The sequence below is a fragment of the Phacochoerus africanus genome, chromosome 1, assembly GCF_016906955.1.
Source record: "Phacochoerus africanus isolate WHEZ1 chromosome 1, ROS_Pafr_v1, whole genome shotgun sequence".
NCBI classification, from domain to species: Eukaryota; Metazoa; Chordata; class Mammalia; order Artiodactyla; family Suidae; genus Phacochoerus; species Phacochoerus africanus.
In genome coordinates, this window is record NC_062544.1 from 218,622,396 (window position 1) to 218,636,288 (window position 13,893).

Here is a 13,893-nt window from a genome sequence, read left to right on the forward strand (position 1 = left end):
GGGTCCGTTACCTCTAAGCCACAGTGGGAACTCCTTGATTCAATTTTAAAATGTGTAGGTGGAGATGTAACACTGGCGTCTCGGTAGCCGCAGGGCACTTAAGACCTAGGACCTGGCCTGCCCAGAGGGGCGTGCTGGGAGTGCTGGTGGTTTTATCCTTTAGCCGGTTTTGTTAGGCTTGGCTAGTCTTTCTAAGATTTCCACCTGACCTCAGTTTGTATGGAATTTCTACCCTCAAGCAATAACATTTTTTTTTGTCTTTTGTCTTTTTTTGTTGTTGTTGTTGTTGCTATTTCTTGGGCTGCTCCCGCGGTATATGGAGGTTCCCAGGCTAGGGGTTGAATCGGAGCTGTAGCCACCGGCCTATGCCAGAGCTGCAGCAACGCGGTATCCGAGCCGCGTCTGCAACCTACACCATAGCTCACGGCAACGCCGGATCGTTAACCCGCTGAGCAAGGGCAGGGACCGAACCCACAACCTCATGGTTCCTAGTCGGATTGGTTAACCACTGCACCACGACGGGAACTCCTCAAGAAATAGCATTGATTTGAAGAAAGGACAAATTCCTGTGATACAGCAGAGACGAGAACCAGTTGAAAGGATGAGTTTTTTTGAAAAGGAACCTTTTTTTCCCATTGTGGTTGATCAGAGGATGCCGAATATGGTTCCCTGTGCTATACAGTAGGACCTTGTGGGTTATCCATTCTACATATAATAGTCTGCCTCTGCTAATCCCAAACTCCCAATGCATCCCACCCCTCACCCCCCAGCAACCCCACGCCTGTGCTCTATGTCTGTGTGTCTGTTTCTGTTTCACAGATAGGTTCCTTTGTGTCATATTTTAGATTCCATATACAAGTGATAGCATATGGTATTTGTCCTTCTCTTTCTCACTTGCTTTACTTCGTATGATCATCTCTAGGTCTAAAAAAGGAACACTTCTTTATATTGATAGTTACATTTATTAGCAGGGATCATTACTCAAGAGCCAGTGGGTAGAATCAGCTGCTTCCAGATCATGCTGCTAAAAGCCGGTCAGCTTATCATCCTTGGTTTTGTCGACCTGGTAGCCACTAAGTTCCAAAGGCTTATTTTGGTAAGGAAGACTTTGAAGTACTTTTATGTGAACGTAGCTATTACCACCTACATGAACCTGAAAGGTAAAAAAAGAAAAAGGAGGTTCAGTCACATGTGGTCTATGTCAAGTGAAAGATCTACAGACCCAGAAAGTCTTTGGTGCGATATGCTGGTTTGGAATAGCATTCCTAGAGCATCCTTCCTAGACCCTTGGTTTCCCTAAACCTATCCCTGCATTTTCCGAGAGAAAGGACAGGCTGAGGATATGGCCAGAGGCATAGGTCCTAGGTTCATTTTATTTTATCTCTGACTTTCTTTCTCTCTCTCTCTTTTTTTTTCTTCTTTTTTTTTCTTTTTAGGGCCACTCCTGTGGCATTTGGAAATTCCCAGGCTAGGGTAGAATCGAATCTAGAGCTGCCAGCCTACACCGCAGCAATGCAGGATCTGAGCTGCGTCTGCAACCCTACACCACAGCTCACGGCAATGCCAGATCCTTAACCCACTGAGAAAGGCCATGGATCAAACCTGAGTCCTCATGGATCCTAGTCAGGTTGGTTAACCACTGAGCCACAATGGGAACACCCATTGAATCTCTTTTCTGACTCCCAAATTGGGATACTTGATTTGCCACATGGTATGAGAAGGGAGAAGGAAGTCAGAATTACCCCAGAATATTGGAACATGTGGTTCCCATATCTTTGTTAGAACCTGCTTTCTCAATGCCCTCACGTAAGACTTGGCAGGGTCCAAGAGTGGTCAGTCTGGTTACCTTCTAAAGGAAAGGGATCTTGCTTGGAGACTGTGGCTTTGAAGATTGAAATGGTCATATTGGGCATGAAACTAGGGCCTAGATAATCATGGTAAGAATTTTTTTTCCTTCTCATGGCTGCAGCTGCAGCATATTGAAGTTCCTAGGTGTTTTTGTTTTTGTTTTGTTTTTTGTCTTTTTTCTTGTGGGGAGGGTTGTTGGTGTGCCACGCTTAACTCTAATGGATGTTCCCAGTCGAGTGGTTGAAGTGGAGCTGCAGCTGCCAGCCTACACTTGGCCACAGGAATGCGGGATCCAAGCCATTTCCAGGACCTACAAACAGCTCACAGCAACCCCTTGATCCTTAACCAACCGAGTGAGGCCAGGGACCAAACCTGCCTCTTCATGGATCCTGGTCGGGCTCTGTACCACTGAGCCACAATGGGAACTCCTGGAAGTTCTTAGTTTAGGGGTCAAAATTGGAGCTGCAGCTGCTGGCTTACACCACAGCCACAGCAACACCGGATCTGAGCCGCATCTGTGGCCAATGCAGCAGCTTGTGGAAATGCCAGATCCTTAACCCACTGAGAGAGGCCAGGGATCAAATCTGCATCCTCATGGAGACAGCCTTGGGTCCTTAACCCTGAGGACACAATGAGAACTCCCATGGTAAGAATTTCCTCTCTTATTCTTGGTTCAGACGATAAAATAATAATATTTACTGTGCTTTGATGTCACTCCCTAACCCAATTTTTGTTTTAAAATTTATTAGAAAAGAATGGCTGTACAATATAGCCTTGTAGCATATTCATTTTATACATAGCAGTTTGTACCTGTTTATCCCCTACCCCTATCTTGTCCCCCTCCCCACAGGGAACTGCTCGTTCATTCTTTATGAGTCTGCCTAACCTATTTTTAATAAATGGCATTTATCAAATGTTTACCTTGAGTCTGACACTATGATGACCATTTTATATACCTGATTCTATTTACATTTTGTTCTAGGCCTGAAGAATGGTGGGACAAGGACGATTTTACGGATGCAGAAGCAGCTTCAGAGACATTAATTTTCTATAAATATCTCAGTTAAAGTGACAGAGCCCAACTTCAAATCCAGACTCCATCCTCAGTGGGTTTTTTTTTTTTTTCTCACTCCATGGGGTCACCTTTCAAAAGCACTCGTTCTGTGCTGAGATCGGGACACCAGCCTTTGCATACATTATTAGAGGCAGCACAGCCCGTAGAGAAGCATCAGACTACCTGGGTTCAAATTCTGCCTGTGCTCTTACAGTGGTTTGGCCCTTGCTAGTTCCTTCACCTCCCCAGGGCTCAATTTTCTCATCAAGAACACAGGAATGAGGATATGTTGAGAGGATGAAATGAGCTTCTACATGCACAACCCTTAGAACAGTGCCCTGCACATAGCAGGTGCTGAGTACATTTCTAGTTCATTTATTCCACACCACACCCTGCAAAGTAGGTTATTATTATTTATGGTGTTTTTTTTTTTTTCTGGCTGCACCCATGGCATGCAGAATCTCCTGAGCAAAGGATCAAGTGTAGATAAGGGAATTAAGGCTCAGAGAAGATGAGGGACTGTGGATCACACAGGTTTTGACGAATCAAACAAGCCAAGCACATGTTCAAATCCAGGAGTATCTGACACCAAAGCCACAGTCCTATTTTGCCCTGAATCTTTTTTTTTAATTTTATTGGAGTAGATTTGACTTACAATGTTGTGTATTTTCAGATGTGCAGCAAAGTGAATCGGTTATACATATACATATATCCGTTCTTTCTCAGATGCTTTTCCCCTATAGGTTGTTTATTCCAGAATATTGAGTAGATTTCCCTGTGCCATAGGGTAGGCCCTTCTTAGTTCTCTACTGTATATATAGTAGTATGCATACGTTAATTCCAAACTCCTAATTGATCCCTCCTCTGTCTCATGTTTCCCTTTTGGTAACACATTTAATTTCGATATCCGTGAGTCTGTTTCTATTGTGTAAGTAAGTTTTTTTCATCATCTTTCTTAGATTTCCCATATAAGCAATATCATGTAATTGTCTTTCTCTGGGTGACTTACTTTACTTAGTATGATAATCTCTAGGTCTGTCCATACTGCTGCCAATAGCATTATTTGGTTAATTTTTAAGGGCTGAGTAATAATCCATTGTATCTACGTACCACGTCTTCTTTATCCAGTCCTCTGTCAGTGGACATTGTGGTTGTTTCCACATCTTGGCTGTTGTAAACAGGGCAAGCAATGAACATGGGGGTGCATGTATCTTTTCAAATTACGGTTTTCTTTGGATATATGCCCAGGAGTGGGTTGCTGGATCATATGGTAGTTCTAATTTGAGTTTTTTAAGGAACCCCCACATTGTTCTTAATTTTGGGTGTAGCAGCTTATGTGCTGACCAACAGTGTAGGAGGGTTCCCTTTTCTCCACACTTTCGCCAGCATTTCCTGTTTGTAGGCTTTTTGATGATGGCTATTCTGACTGGGGTGAGGTGATACCTCACTGCAGTTTTTTTTTGTCTTTTTGTCTTTTTGCTATTTCTTGGACCGCTCCTGTGGCATATGGAGGTTCCCAGGCTAGGGGTTGAATCGGAACTGCAGCCACCGGCTTATGCCAGAGCCACCGCAACGCGGGATCCGAGCAGTGTCTGCAACCAACACCACAGCTCATGGCAACACCGGATCATTAACCCACTGAGCAAGGGCAGGGATCGAACCCGCAACCTCATGGTTCCTAGTCGGATTCGTTAAACACTGCGCCACGACAGGAACTCCTCACTGTAGTTTTGATTTGCCCTTCTCTAATAATTAGTGATGCTGAACATCTTTTCATGTGCTTTTTGTCCATCTGTCTTCTTTGGAGAAATGTATATTTAGAGCTTTAGTTCTTTTTTGGGGGGGGGGCTGTACCCATGGCATGCAGAATTTCCTGAGCCAAGGCTCAAACCCTTGTCAGAGCAGTGCCCTGAGCTGCCCCAGTGACAGTGCAGGATTTTTAACCCACTCTGTCCCAAGGGAACGCCCTCCTTTGACAATTTTTGGACTGGTTTTTGTTTGTTTGTTTGTTTGTTTTTTTGATATGGAGCTACATGAGATGTTTATCTATTTTAGAGATTAATCCCTTGCCACTTGCTTCATTTGCAAAGGTTTTCTCCCATCCTGTGGATTGTCTTTCTGTTTTGTTTTTGTGTTTTGGGTTTGTTTTACTTTTTATGGCCACACCTGAGGGATGTGGGAGTTCCTGGGCTAGGGGTCAAAGAGGAGCTGCAGCTTCTGGCCTGCACTCCAGCCACAGCAACGCCAGATCTGAGCCTCACCTCTGACCTACACCACAGCTTTTGGCTACGTCAGATCCTTAACCCACTGAGCAAGGCCAGGGATTGAACCCTCATCCTCGTGGCTACTAGTTGGGTTCGGATCCTGCTGAGCCTCAGTGGGAACTCCCTGTTTGTTTTTGGTTTTGGTTTTGTTTGTTTGAATGGCTTCCTTTGTTGTGCACAAGCTTTTAAGTATAATTAGGTCCAATTTGTTTCGTTTCATTTTCATTACTCTGGGAGGTGGATCTGAAACGATATTGCTATGATTTATGTCAAAGAGTGTCCTGTGTTTTCCCCTGAGAGTTTTAGAGTATCTGGCCTTAGGTTTAGGTCTTTAATCCACTTTGAGTTTATTTTTGTGTGTGGTGTTACAGAGTGTTCTCATTTCCTTCTTTTGCATGCAGCTGTCCAGTTTTCCCTGCACCACTTATTGAAGGGACTGTCTTTTCTCTAGTTTATAATCTGACTCCTTGGTTGTAGATGAGTTGTCCACAAGTACCACCTGTCCCTTGACAGGTGCTTGTGAAAATAAAAGGGAAGAAATAGTCAAGATAATTTCAAGATAGTTTTCTGATGGACTTCTCAAGAAACGCATGAGCTGGTTTGTATGTGAAACGTATACACTTGGATTAATCATCCATTACTAAAATAATAATACGAGTTTTGATGAAATGTTTATCTTTGAACAAAACCAGTTTTCACTGGAAACTCTTCTAACTGTGAAAAAAAACTCTTCTTTTCTAACTGTGAAAAAAAAAAAGACTTTTCTAAGGGCAAGGCAGGATCTCACTCCTGTGAATCTCAGGGCCTGGCATATGTAAGGAGCACATAAACGGTAGGATTGGTGACCTATTTACGTGATCCAGTCTTGTAATTTTCTCACGCTGAGCTGGTGAGCAATGCTTACTTTATGTTTTGCTACAAACATTAGTAATTTTTTGCATATCTTAAAGAGTTAATTTTTAAGGAGAAATAAACCACACTGTGCCCTGGTCAGATAGTTTAGTAAAGATTCAGTAACTATGTTTTGAATGCCTGTTCTCATTTCTTAAGGCAGATATCCTCTGCTCAATACAAAAGAATGAAAATGGCTTCAAAATATCCACTTTTGATTAGTTTGACTGGTTCTCTCACGAACACTTCAGTTATTTTCTTCTATTAGCACTCAATGGTATGTCATTGAATTTTCTTATAGAGGTATAAAAATAATTTTTAAGGTACTTTCAGGGGTTCCCGTCGTGGCACAGTGGAAACGAACCTGACTAGTATCCATGAGGACACAAGTTTGATCCTTGACCTTGCTCAGTGGGTTAAGGATCCAGTGTTGCTATGAGCTGTGGTGTAGGTCACAGATGTGGCTCATATCTGGCATTGCTGTGGCTGTGGTGTAGGCCAGCGGCTACATCTCTGATTAGACCCCTAGCCTGAGAACCTCCATATGCCATGGGTGTGGCCCTAAAAAGCAAAAAAAAAAAAAAACAAAAACAAAAAGGATAGGTTTAATGCTCCACTGCTTCCGACTACACCCAGTGTTACCACTTGAATCTAGTGAGCTACAAAAATAATATATTTAAATTATAGTAATAAAAATGCTTCTTTAAAGGGAAAACATGGTTTCCATAATTTTCCTAGCTAATGATTCAAGTCCTTCCTTAAATCCATTTAATTTAGACGCATAGGGTCCCAAAGCTTTGAGACAGAACAAGCGTCAGGATGGCATCTGGTCCAGCCCCACATCTTTAGGATCCCACCTCACAGATGAAGCAGCCATAGCTATGCTCTGAATTCTGAAAACGATGAAATTTTTTTTCTATCCCTTTTCTGGAAATTAAGAATCCGCTTTACCGTACAGCAGAAACTGGCACAACACTGCAAATCGACTATTTTTAAACGAATTGATATGGGAAAACGTTCTAAATTCAGAGGAAAAAGAAGGTATCTGTGAAATAGACCTCATCATTTGCCAAATTTGAGAGTTTCCCACTTGGGAAGTTTCATGCTGGGTAGGCATCTTGACATAGGACAAGGAGAAGAAAGAGATTATCAGGTGGGGATGACAGAGAACATGACATGAAGTGAGGGATCCAGAATCTTTTGGAGCCAAAGAGATGTTGAACACTAACCTTGATGTAGTAAATTATTCCAGCAACCACTTGAGATCTATAAAGAATAGCTTCAAATTTTTCATAAGTTTTTTTTGTTTCTTCTTCAATCTGTGGTTTAACCTTAAGAAAAGAGGAAACAAATAACCAAAGCTATATTGATTTAAATGATTTACAAACCTGTTAATTATGTGCTTATAAAAAGTAAACTATGGAGTTCCCGTCATGGCTCAGTGGTTATTGAATCTGACTAGGAACCATGAGGTTGCAGATTCGATCTCTGGCCTCACTCAGTGGCTTAAGGATCGGGTGTTGCCATGAGCTGTGGTGTAGGTCACAGACATGGCTCGGATCCTGAGTTGCTGTGGCTGTGGTATAGGCCGGCAGCTACAGCTCTGATTAGACCCCTAGCCTGGGAACCTCCATATGCCATGTGTGGGTGTGGCCCTAGACTAAACATAAAGACACACACACACACAGACACACACACCCACACACAAGTTCATTCTATCTTTGGTTAATAAAAATGAGAGACCAGTCATTGCTACTTCATTATAGGAGTTTCCCTTACACCTCAGCAGGTCAAGAAGCCAACTAGTATCCGTGAGGATTAGGGTTCAATCGCTGGCCTCACTCACTGGGTTAAGGATCTGGTGTGGCAGCAAGCTGTGGCGTGAGTCGAAGATGTGGCTCCGATCTAGCATTCTGTGGCTGTGGCATAGGCTGGTAGCTGCAACTCCGGTTCAACCCCTAACCTGTGAACTCCCATATGCTGCAGGTGTGGCCCTAAAGAGAAAAGTACTACTACTACTACTCACATAAACATTTTTGGTTTGGAAATCATTTCAGACTCAAAGTTGCCAAAACGCGTGTAGCACATCTCAAGATCATGTACTCACATCTGAAAGTCCCTTTGCCACGTTGTGTAACATTTTTTTCTAGGATTCAGGGATTAGGATGTGGACCTCTTTAAAGGAGGTCATCATTCTGTCTTCCATAGAGGGGTAGACGTTTAGGTGCCAGCATTCCTGAACCAAGCAGGAGAGGAGAAGGCAGCGAGGGAGTCTCACGTTCAATATGCAAACATCCACTGACTCCACCAGGTTTCCGTGGGGGTCCTCCATTCCTGCTCTGAGCTGGGCTTGATATGCCCGTACCCACTATGGTTTCTCTGACTCCATTTCTGCTAAGAGGAAAGCTCTAATCTTCTGCTCTGGAGGAGGTCTCGTATTAGTTAGTCTTCCAGGGAGGGAGGATGCTAGTGAGAGGGAAGGATCTGGGGGGCAATGTAACTGCTCCTTAAAGGGATCTTCCATCGATCCTCCTGGTTCTCATCTCCCTCACGTTCCTGGTGGTGGTGTTGGTGCTGGAGCCATTTTGGAATTCTGCACCATGAATCTGCTGGCTTCGGGCTCAGACCTTCCCGTGTGGCCTAGACTCTGTCTAGACGCCTCACCCTGTTTTCTACTGTCTATCTGCTTTCCATTTTCCAAAGTTTTGTCAGTGTCTCTGAGATGTTTGCCTCTCCCCCATTGTCTCTATATTTCCAGGTTTGTTCTCCCTTCTCCTCCAATCCTTTCCTGTCACTTGGAGGGACTGGGAGCCCATGTGTGTGTTCACATACCTTGCTTATGGGGCAGTTGGCTCACTGCTCGTGACGGAAGCACTGCGTGGGCACATACAGCTTCTGCCAGGCTTCTGGTGTGTCTAGGGTTCTCCAAAGGCTACCCAGTCCTTCCCATCAGTGGTCAAATGATGGGAATCCTTTTCTCTTGGTGCCTCAGTCTGGGTACCAGAACTGTTTTCAAAGACCTAGGCATTTGCAAACTCTTTGGGTTCTCAGACCATTTTTGAAGGGCAAGCACTTCATGGGCCACTACCCATTTCTTCCGTAACCCTCAGAACAGATGGGGAGACGGTGGTGGCTTTCTTGAGCTGGAAAGTGAGGTTCCAAAGTAGATAAAGGAAGACGGTAAATAGTGAAGGAAGGAAGGAAGGAAGGAAGGAAGGAAGGAAGGAAGGAAGGAAGGGGGAAATAGGTTGAATTAGGGTACAGGAGAAAGAGGACGAAAGTGGATGAGCAGGCAGAGAGATGAGTAAGGGGAGAGGTCACTGTCTTCTTGCTTCCCCCTCCGAACCCTTTGGAACCAACACTGGGTAACAGTCAAGTTAGGAGCTGAGTTGGAAAGGGTTCATCTCTACACTAAACCCCAAATTCTCTATTTATGCCTCATTTTGCAGATGAGGGACCTGAAGCTGTAAGGGGAACATAGCTGCTTGAGGCTGAAAATTACTAGTTAGAGTTAAAGTTTTACATCCCTTGCCTGGCAAGTACCTGATTTGTCTTTTCCTTCTTCTTTTTCTTTTCTTTTCTTTTTCTCCTTCCTTCCTTTCGTTCTTTCTCTCTGCCTCTCCCTCCCTTCTTCTTCTCTTTAACCATGTGTCAGAAGTTTTTACTTCTGTCTGTCCCAGAAACACACCCAAATCCGTAAGCTTTTCATTGTATCTATGTAGTCCCCAAATTCAGGATTTTCTGTGCGAGAGTTAACTTCACATGTCCTGATTGGTTTCCATAAGTGCACTGGCACCTATCAGGCAGTGAGCCCCGATTCAGGGTCATTGTATTTATAACCCATAGCCCTATGCCCCCTTCCCAGTAAGACAGATTTGTATGGCTCGAGTACAGTGGATCCTCTGAACCTGGGAGGATGAGATTTGAGGTGAGGAGCAGGCAAAGGGGCAGAGTGGGAAGGAGCTGGTGAGTGAGACCTTAGGTTCCCGAAATCAGTGTGGTGTTGAAAGGCCCTGCAGGAGGGGTACTAGGAGGCTGAGGGCCATCTGGGAATGGTGGTTCAGAGTCTGGTGGTCAATGGACCTTGAGCTGAACATAGTTAGCATTCCCCTTCCTCAGCCCCCACGTCTGGTGGTGGTTGAGGGGCTGGAGGGAACCATGTAGGTTTGTCACTCGGGCCCCAACCAGGGGAAGGATGCACCAGGGAGGAGCCCCTGGTAAAATGCCCTTCCCCCAGAGCTGTTGAAGCATGTCTTGTTGCTGCAGAGCATACATCTTGGTGAGGTGTTCATTCTCTGGGATCTGAGGGTTTGAGCCACACTGCACCCGAGGTGTAGGCTTTTGCCCTATCTGCCATCATGGTGCAAAAACATCATTCTGGCTTGTGCATAATCTAGGAAAAATGCATAGACAGATGATGGTGGCAGCATGGGGAGGTCATGTTTTGGGACGTTTTGGAGGGTGAGAGTGTGTGGGCAATAGCATGAAAGTAGAGTAGGGTTGGGGAGAGGTGGCTTGTGGACATTTGCCATCTGAGTGTATGTTTGGGAGGCAGAAGGATGGAACAAGGCACCCAGTGTGCAAGAAATGATGGCACCTGGCATAAGAGAGGAGGACAAAGTCTTAGACTGGAGGGAGGAATGGGATCAGCAGGGGACAAGTAAATCGGGGCATTCTGGCACCACGTGGCTGCAATCTCCTGAGAGAAGGACCTGAGATGCCCTCTGGTCTTGCCAAGGGCATGGGAGGGAGTGAGAAACTGAGGGGAGAGAAAGTTCAGCTCCACCTGTGTGGGGTGTCTAGAAAAGGACCAACAGAACGTGGTTGCAAGGATCTTCTGGCAGCCCCAGGGTGCTGCTGCAGTTGTCACTGGCATGAATCCATCGACTTGTAATGGGTGAGTTTTGTGTGCTTCTGCATCTTCCCTGAACCTGAAGCAGAAGCTGAGGAGGACGTGGTGGCCATGGAGTGAGCTCTAGTCGAGGACTGGAAGGGCTGAGCTCACAGGGTCATGGAAATCATGGGTGGAGGAGAATATGAAACCACCCATCATGGAATCCAGGCTGGATGAGTGCTGAGTGGGTCTGGGCATGCTCTGATGAAGGTGGGAGGGTGAGTGCCTGAAGGATTCTGGTGGGCTGAAGGGCAGGTTCTCTGGACACGGGGGCAACGGGAAAGGTGACTGATGAGGAGACTGCCGTCAGGGAGGAGAACACAAATTTGTGGGTGCGTAAGAGCCAGGAGAGGCTAAGCTCCTGGGGTGTGTCCATAATGGTATGCAAATGAGGCGTTTGTCTGGTGTCCTGGCAGGCCAACATCAGGATCTGTGTATATGCCAGGAATAGTATCAGCATCAGGTTTAACTTAGGGTGTGTGTGTGTGTGTGGTGTGTGTAATGTGTGTATGCATCGCTGCATGTGTAATAACAGTCCTTATTTCTATAAACTTATACACAATTAAAAAAACTATTAGAAAAAACATGGAGTTCCCATTGTGTCCTCAGTGGGTTAAGAATCCAACCGGTATCCATGAGGATTCAGGTTTGATCCCTAGCCTTGCTCATTGGGTGAAGATCTGGTGTTGGGTGAGCTGTGGTTGTAGGTCACAGACAGGGCTCGGATCCTGTGTTGCTGTGGCTGTGGTGTAGCCTGGCAGCGCTTTAGCTCTGATTGCCCCCCTCGCCTGGGACCCTCCATATGTCTGGAGTACAGCCTTTAAAAGACAAAAAAAACAACAAGTCGACGGATGTCTTCCCTCCCTGCCCCAGGGTGATGAATCACATGAGAGGTCAGTGGAGGAAAGGCTTCAAATTGCAAAGCACAGCAACCAAAGGGCAAGAATTACACACCTAAACAAGCAATGTATATTTATTGTCTTTTCATCCAGTAAGCACTACCCTAAATTCTGATTATATAGGTGATGGCTGGTCAGAGAACACAGAAAAAAATGTATCAGCTTGCCAAACCAACGGCAGTTCTATTTTCACCAGAACCAATTGTGGAATCACCATAGACTATGCCATTTCTCTTCTCTCCTAGTTTAATCATCTTCCAAATACTGAAAGACGAAAACATTGTCCATTGAGCCAAATGTGTAGGATGTGTGTAAGTGGATCACCTTTTATGATAATGTTCAACCCAGGAAACAAATTTTCCCTGCAGTGCTTTTGAAGTCTAGCTGGTCAATTGTTAGCCACCTCAGATTTTAATTACATGTTGGCTCCATTTGGTGAGCACAGAAAAACTTCACCAGAAACTGAATTAGTGATCCTCAAATTGTAACTTCTAAGACCTTTAGAGGTGGTCCAATAGAAATAAATGCTTCTTTGGAAAACGGGGAAACGGAGGCTCAGAGAAGGGATGTGAGCGGCTCAAGATCACTCTCACAGTTAGGATTATGAGAGGTTTCATCTGAGAAACGTTTTGATTGTAAGGAGACCTGAGCAAAACCACCCATTTCCCCATGATCTGGTTTCCATGTTCACCCACACACTGAAGAGGGCACCAACCTAGGAACCAAGATTTTGCATCAAAGCTTGTCATGGGCTGTATCCACTCACCGTGGTGGCAATCTCCTGGATTTCTGGAGTGGCAGGTCTGGGTTCAGTTAAGCCTCCAGCCAACATTTTGTCTGATTCCATCTTCTCTGGGCAGGAGGCAGGTGCTGAAGTGGTCAGGCTAGAGTGGAGACTCTGGTTTTAAGAGAGGGTGGTGTTCACAAGCTCCGCCTATAGAATGTTTTCCACAAAGAGGAAAGAGCACTGGGAAGAGGAATATGCCTTGGAGTTAAGTCTTCTTGCTTCCTTGACACAACACCTGAGAGGACCTAGGAGGAATGAAGGGTGGGGAGGAAGGGAGTGGGTGTGTAGGAGAAGGCCTGCCAGAACAAGCATCAAACTTCCCCACGTTCTCTTTGTAATGATTCCTTCCTGTTGCATTTGACGTTTGAAATCCGAAACCACAACCAGAGAGTGTCCCCATGTTTAAAACCTCTAAGAAATTTGTTATTCTTTGAAAGGGCTATTTATTCAGAATGCCAAGGCTGATTGTTGAAAATTGACTTGAGTGTCTAAGGAAGGTGCGAGGATGTGTCTGGAGAACCTTGGCCAGGTAGTTGTATTTCACTCTTATTTGCAGTAGGACTATTTAAAATATGGAAAAAACACAAACAATAAAACAACAAACACCTGTATCCTATCACCCGGAATGACTACTTGTAACATTTCGTCATATTTGCTTCCCACCTTTTTTTTTGGGTAATTGTTTTGAAGAAAGAAACTATGAGAGGTTCCCCACACCTGCCACCCCCAATCTTGCCCTCCACCCAGGTAAACTTTGTTGTGAGTTTGGTATCCTTCTCCCCCACTTTTATACTTTAAGTTCATGTTTTTTTAAAAAAAAACTGCGTAAATTTTATCTAAACATATATTCTATAGTATGCTTTATTTCCTACTCAATATGTTTTCGAATCATTCCATGTTGATCCACAGAGATCAATCTAGTTCCCTTCCTTTAACTGTTACCCTATGACAGATCTGTTTATGTACCTACTTCTATCTGTCTCTCTCTCTGTCTGTCTGTCTATCTACTACCGTCATCGTTTATTTTATCTGCTCTATGCTATTCCATACTTTACCTACCTATTCCCCTATTGATGAAGAGTTTGTTTTTTTCTATTTTACCCTTCTAGACAAGATGACACTTTTTTCCCTCCTTTTGTACACGTGTGAGAGCCTTTGTAGGCAAATTATCTAGAAGAGAATTGTGGTTTTGCGTGAATATTTATTTTTATCGCTGTATTCAATTTTGGGGATATGCAACACGTATGCATGATAAA

General features: G+C 44.5%; 1 protein-coding gene across 1 annotated transcript; it reads right to left on the reverse strand.

The window, feature by feature from the left end:
• Positions 1 to 942: 942 nt before the first annotated feature.
• Positions 943 to 12,770, reverse strand: LOC125132990 (cystatin-A1-like). Its single transcript, XM_047790943.1, has 3 exons — positions 12,617 to 12,770; positions 7,287 to 7,388; positions 943 to 1,153 (listed from the first exon to the last, which is right to left on the reverse strand). The coding sequence occupies exons 1-3, from the start codon at positions 12,695 to 12,697 to the stop codon at positions 1,025 to 1,027; spliced, it is 312 nt and encodes a 103-aa protein (XP_047646899.1). The 5' UTR covers positions 12,698 to 12,770; the 3' UTR covers positions 943 to 1,024.
• Between the last annotated feature and the right edge of the window lie 1,123 nt (positions 12,771 to 13,893).

What these genes read in the sequence shown, in the direction of transcription:
- LOC125132990 (XM_047790943.1), bottom strand. Translation starts at nt 12,697, where the DNA reads ATGGAATCAGACAAAATGTTGGCTGGAGGCTTAACTGAACCCAGACCT. An exon ending in TCCAGGAGATTGCCACCACG is followed by an intron (nt 7,389 to 12,616) that starts GTGAGTGGATAC and finishes TCTTTTCTTAAG; the next exon opens with GTTAAACCACAGATTGAAGA. An exon ending in GAATAATTTACTACATCAAG is followed by an intron (nt 1,154 to 7,286) that starts GTTAGTGTTCAA and finishes TTTACCTTTCAG; the next exon opens with GTTCATGTAGGTGGTAATAG.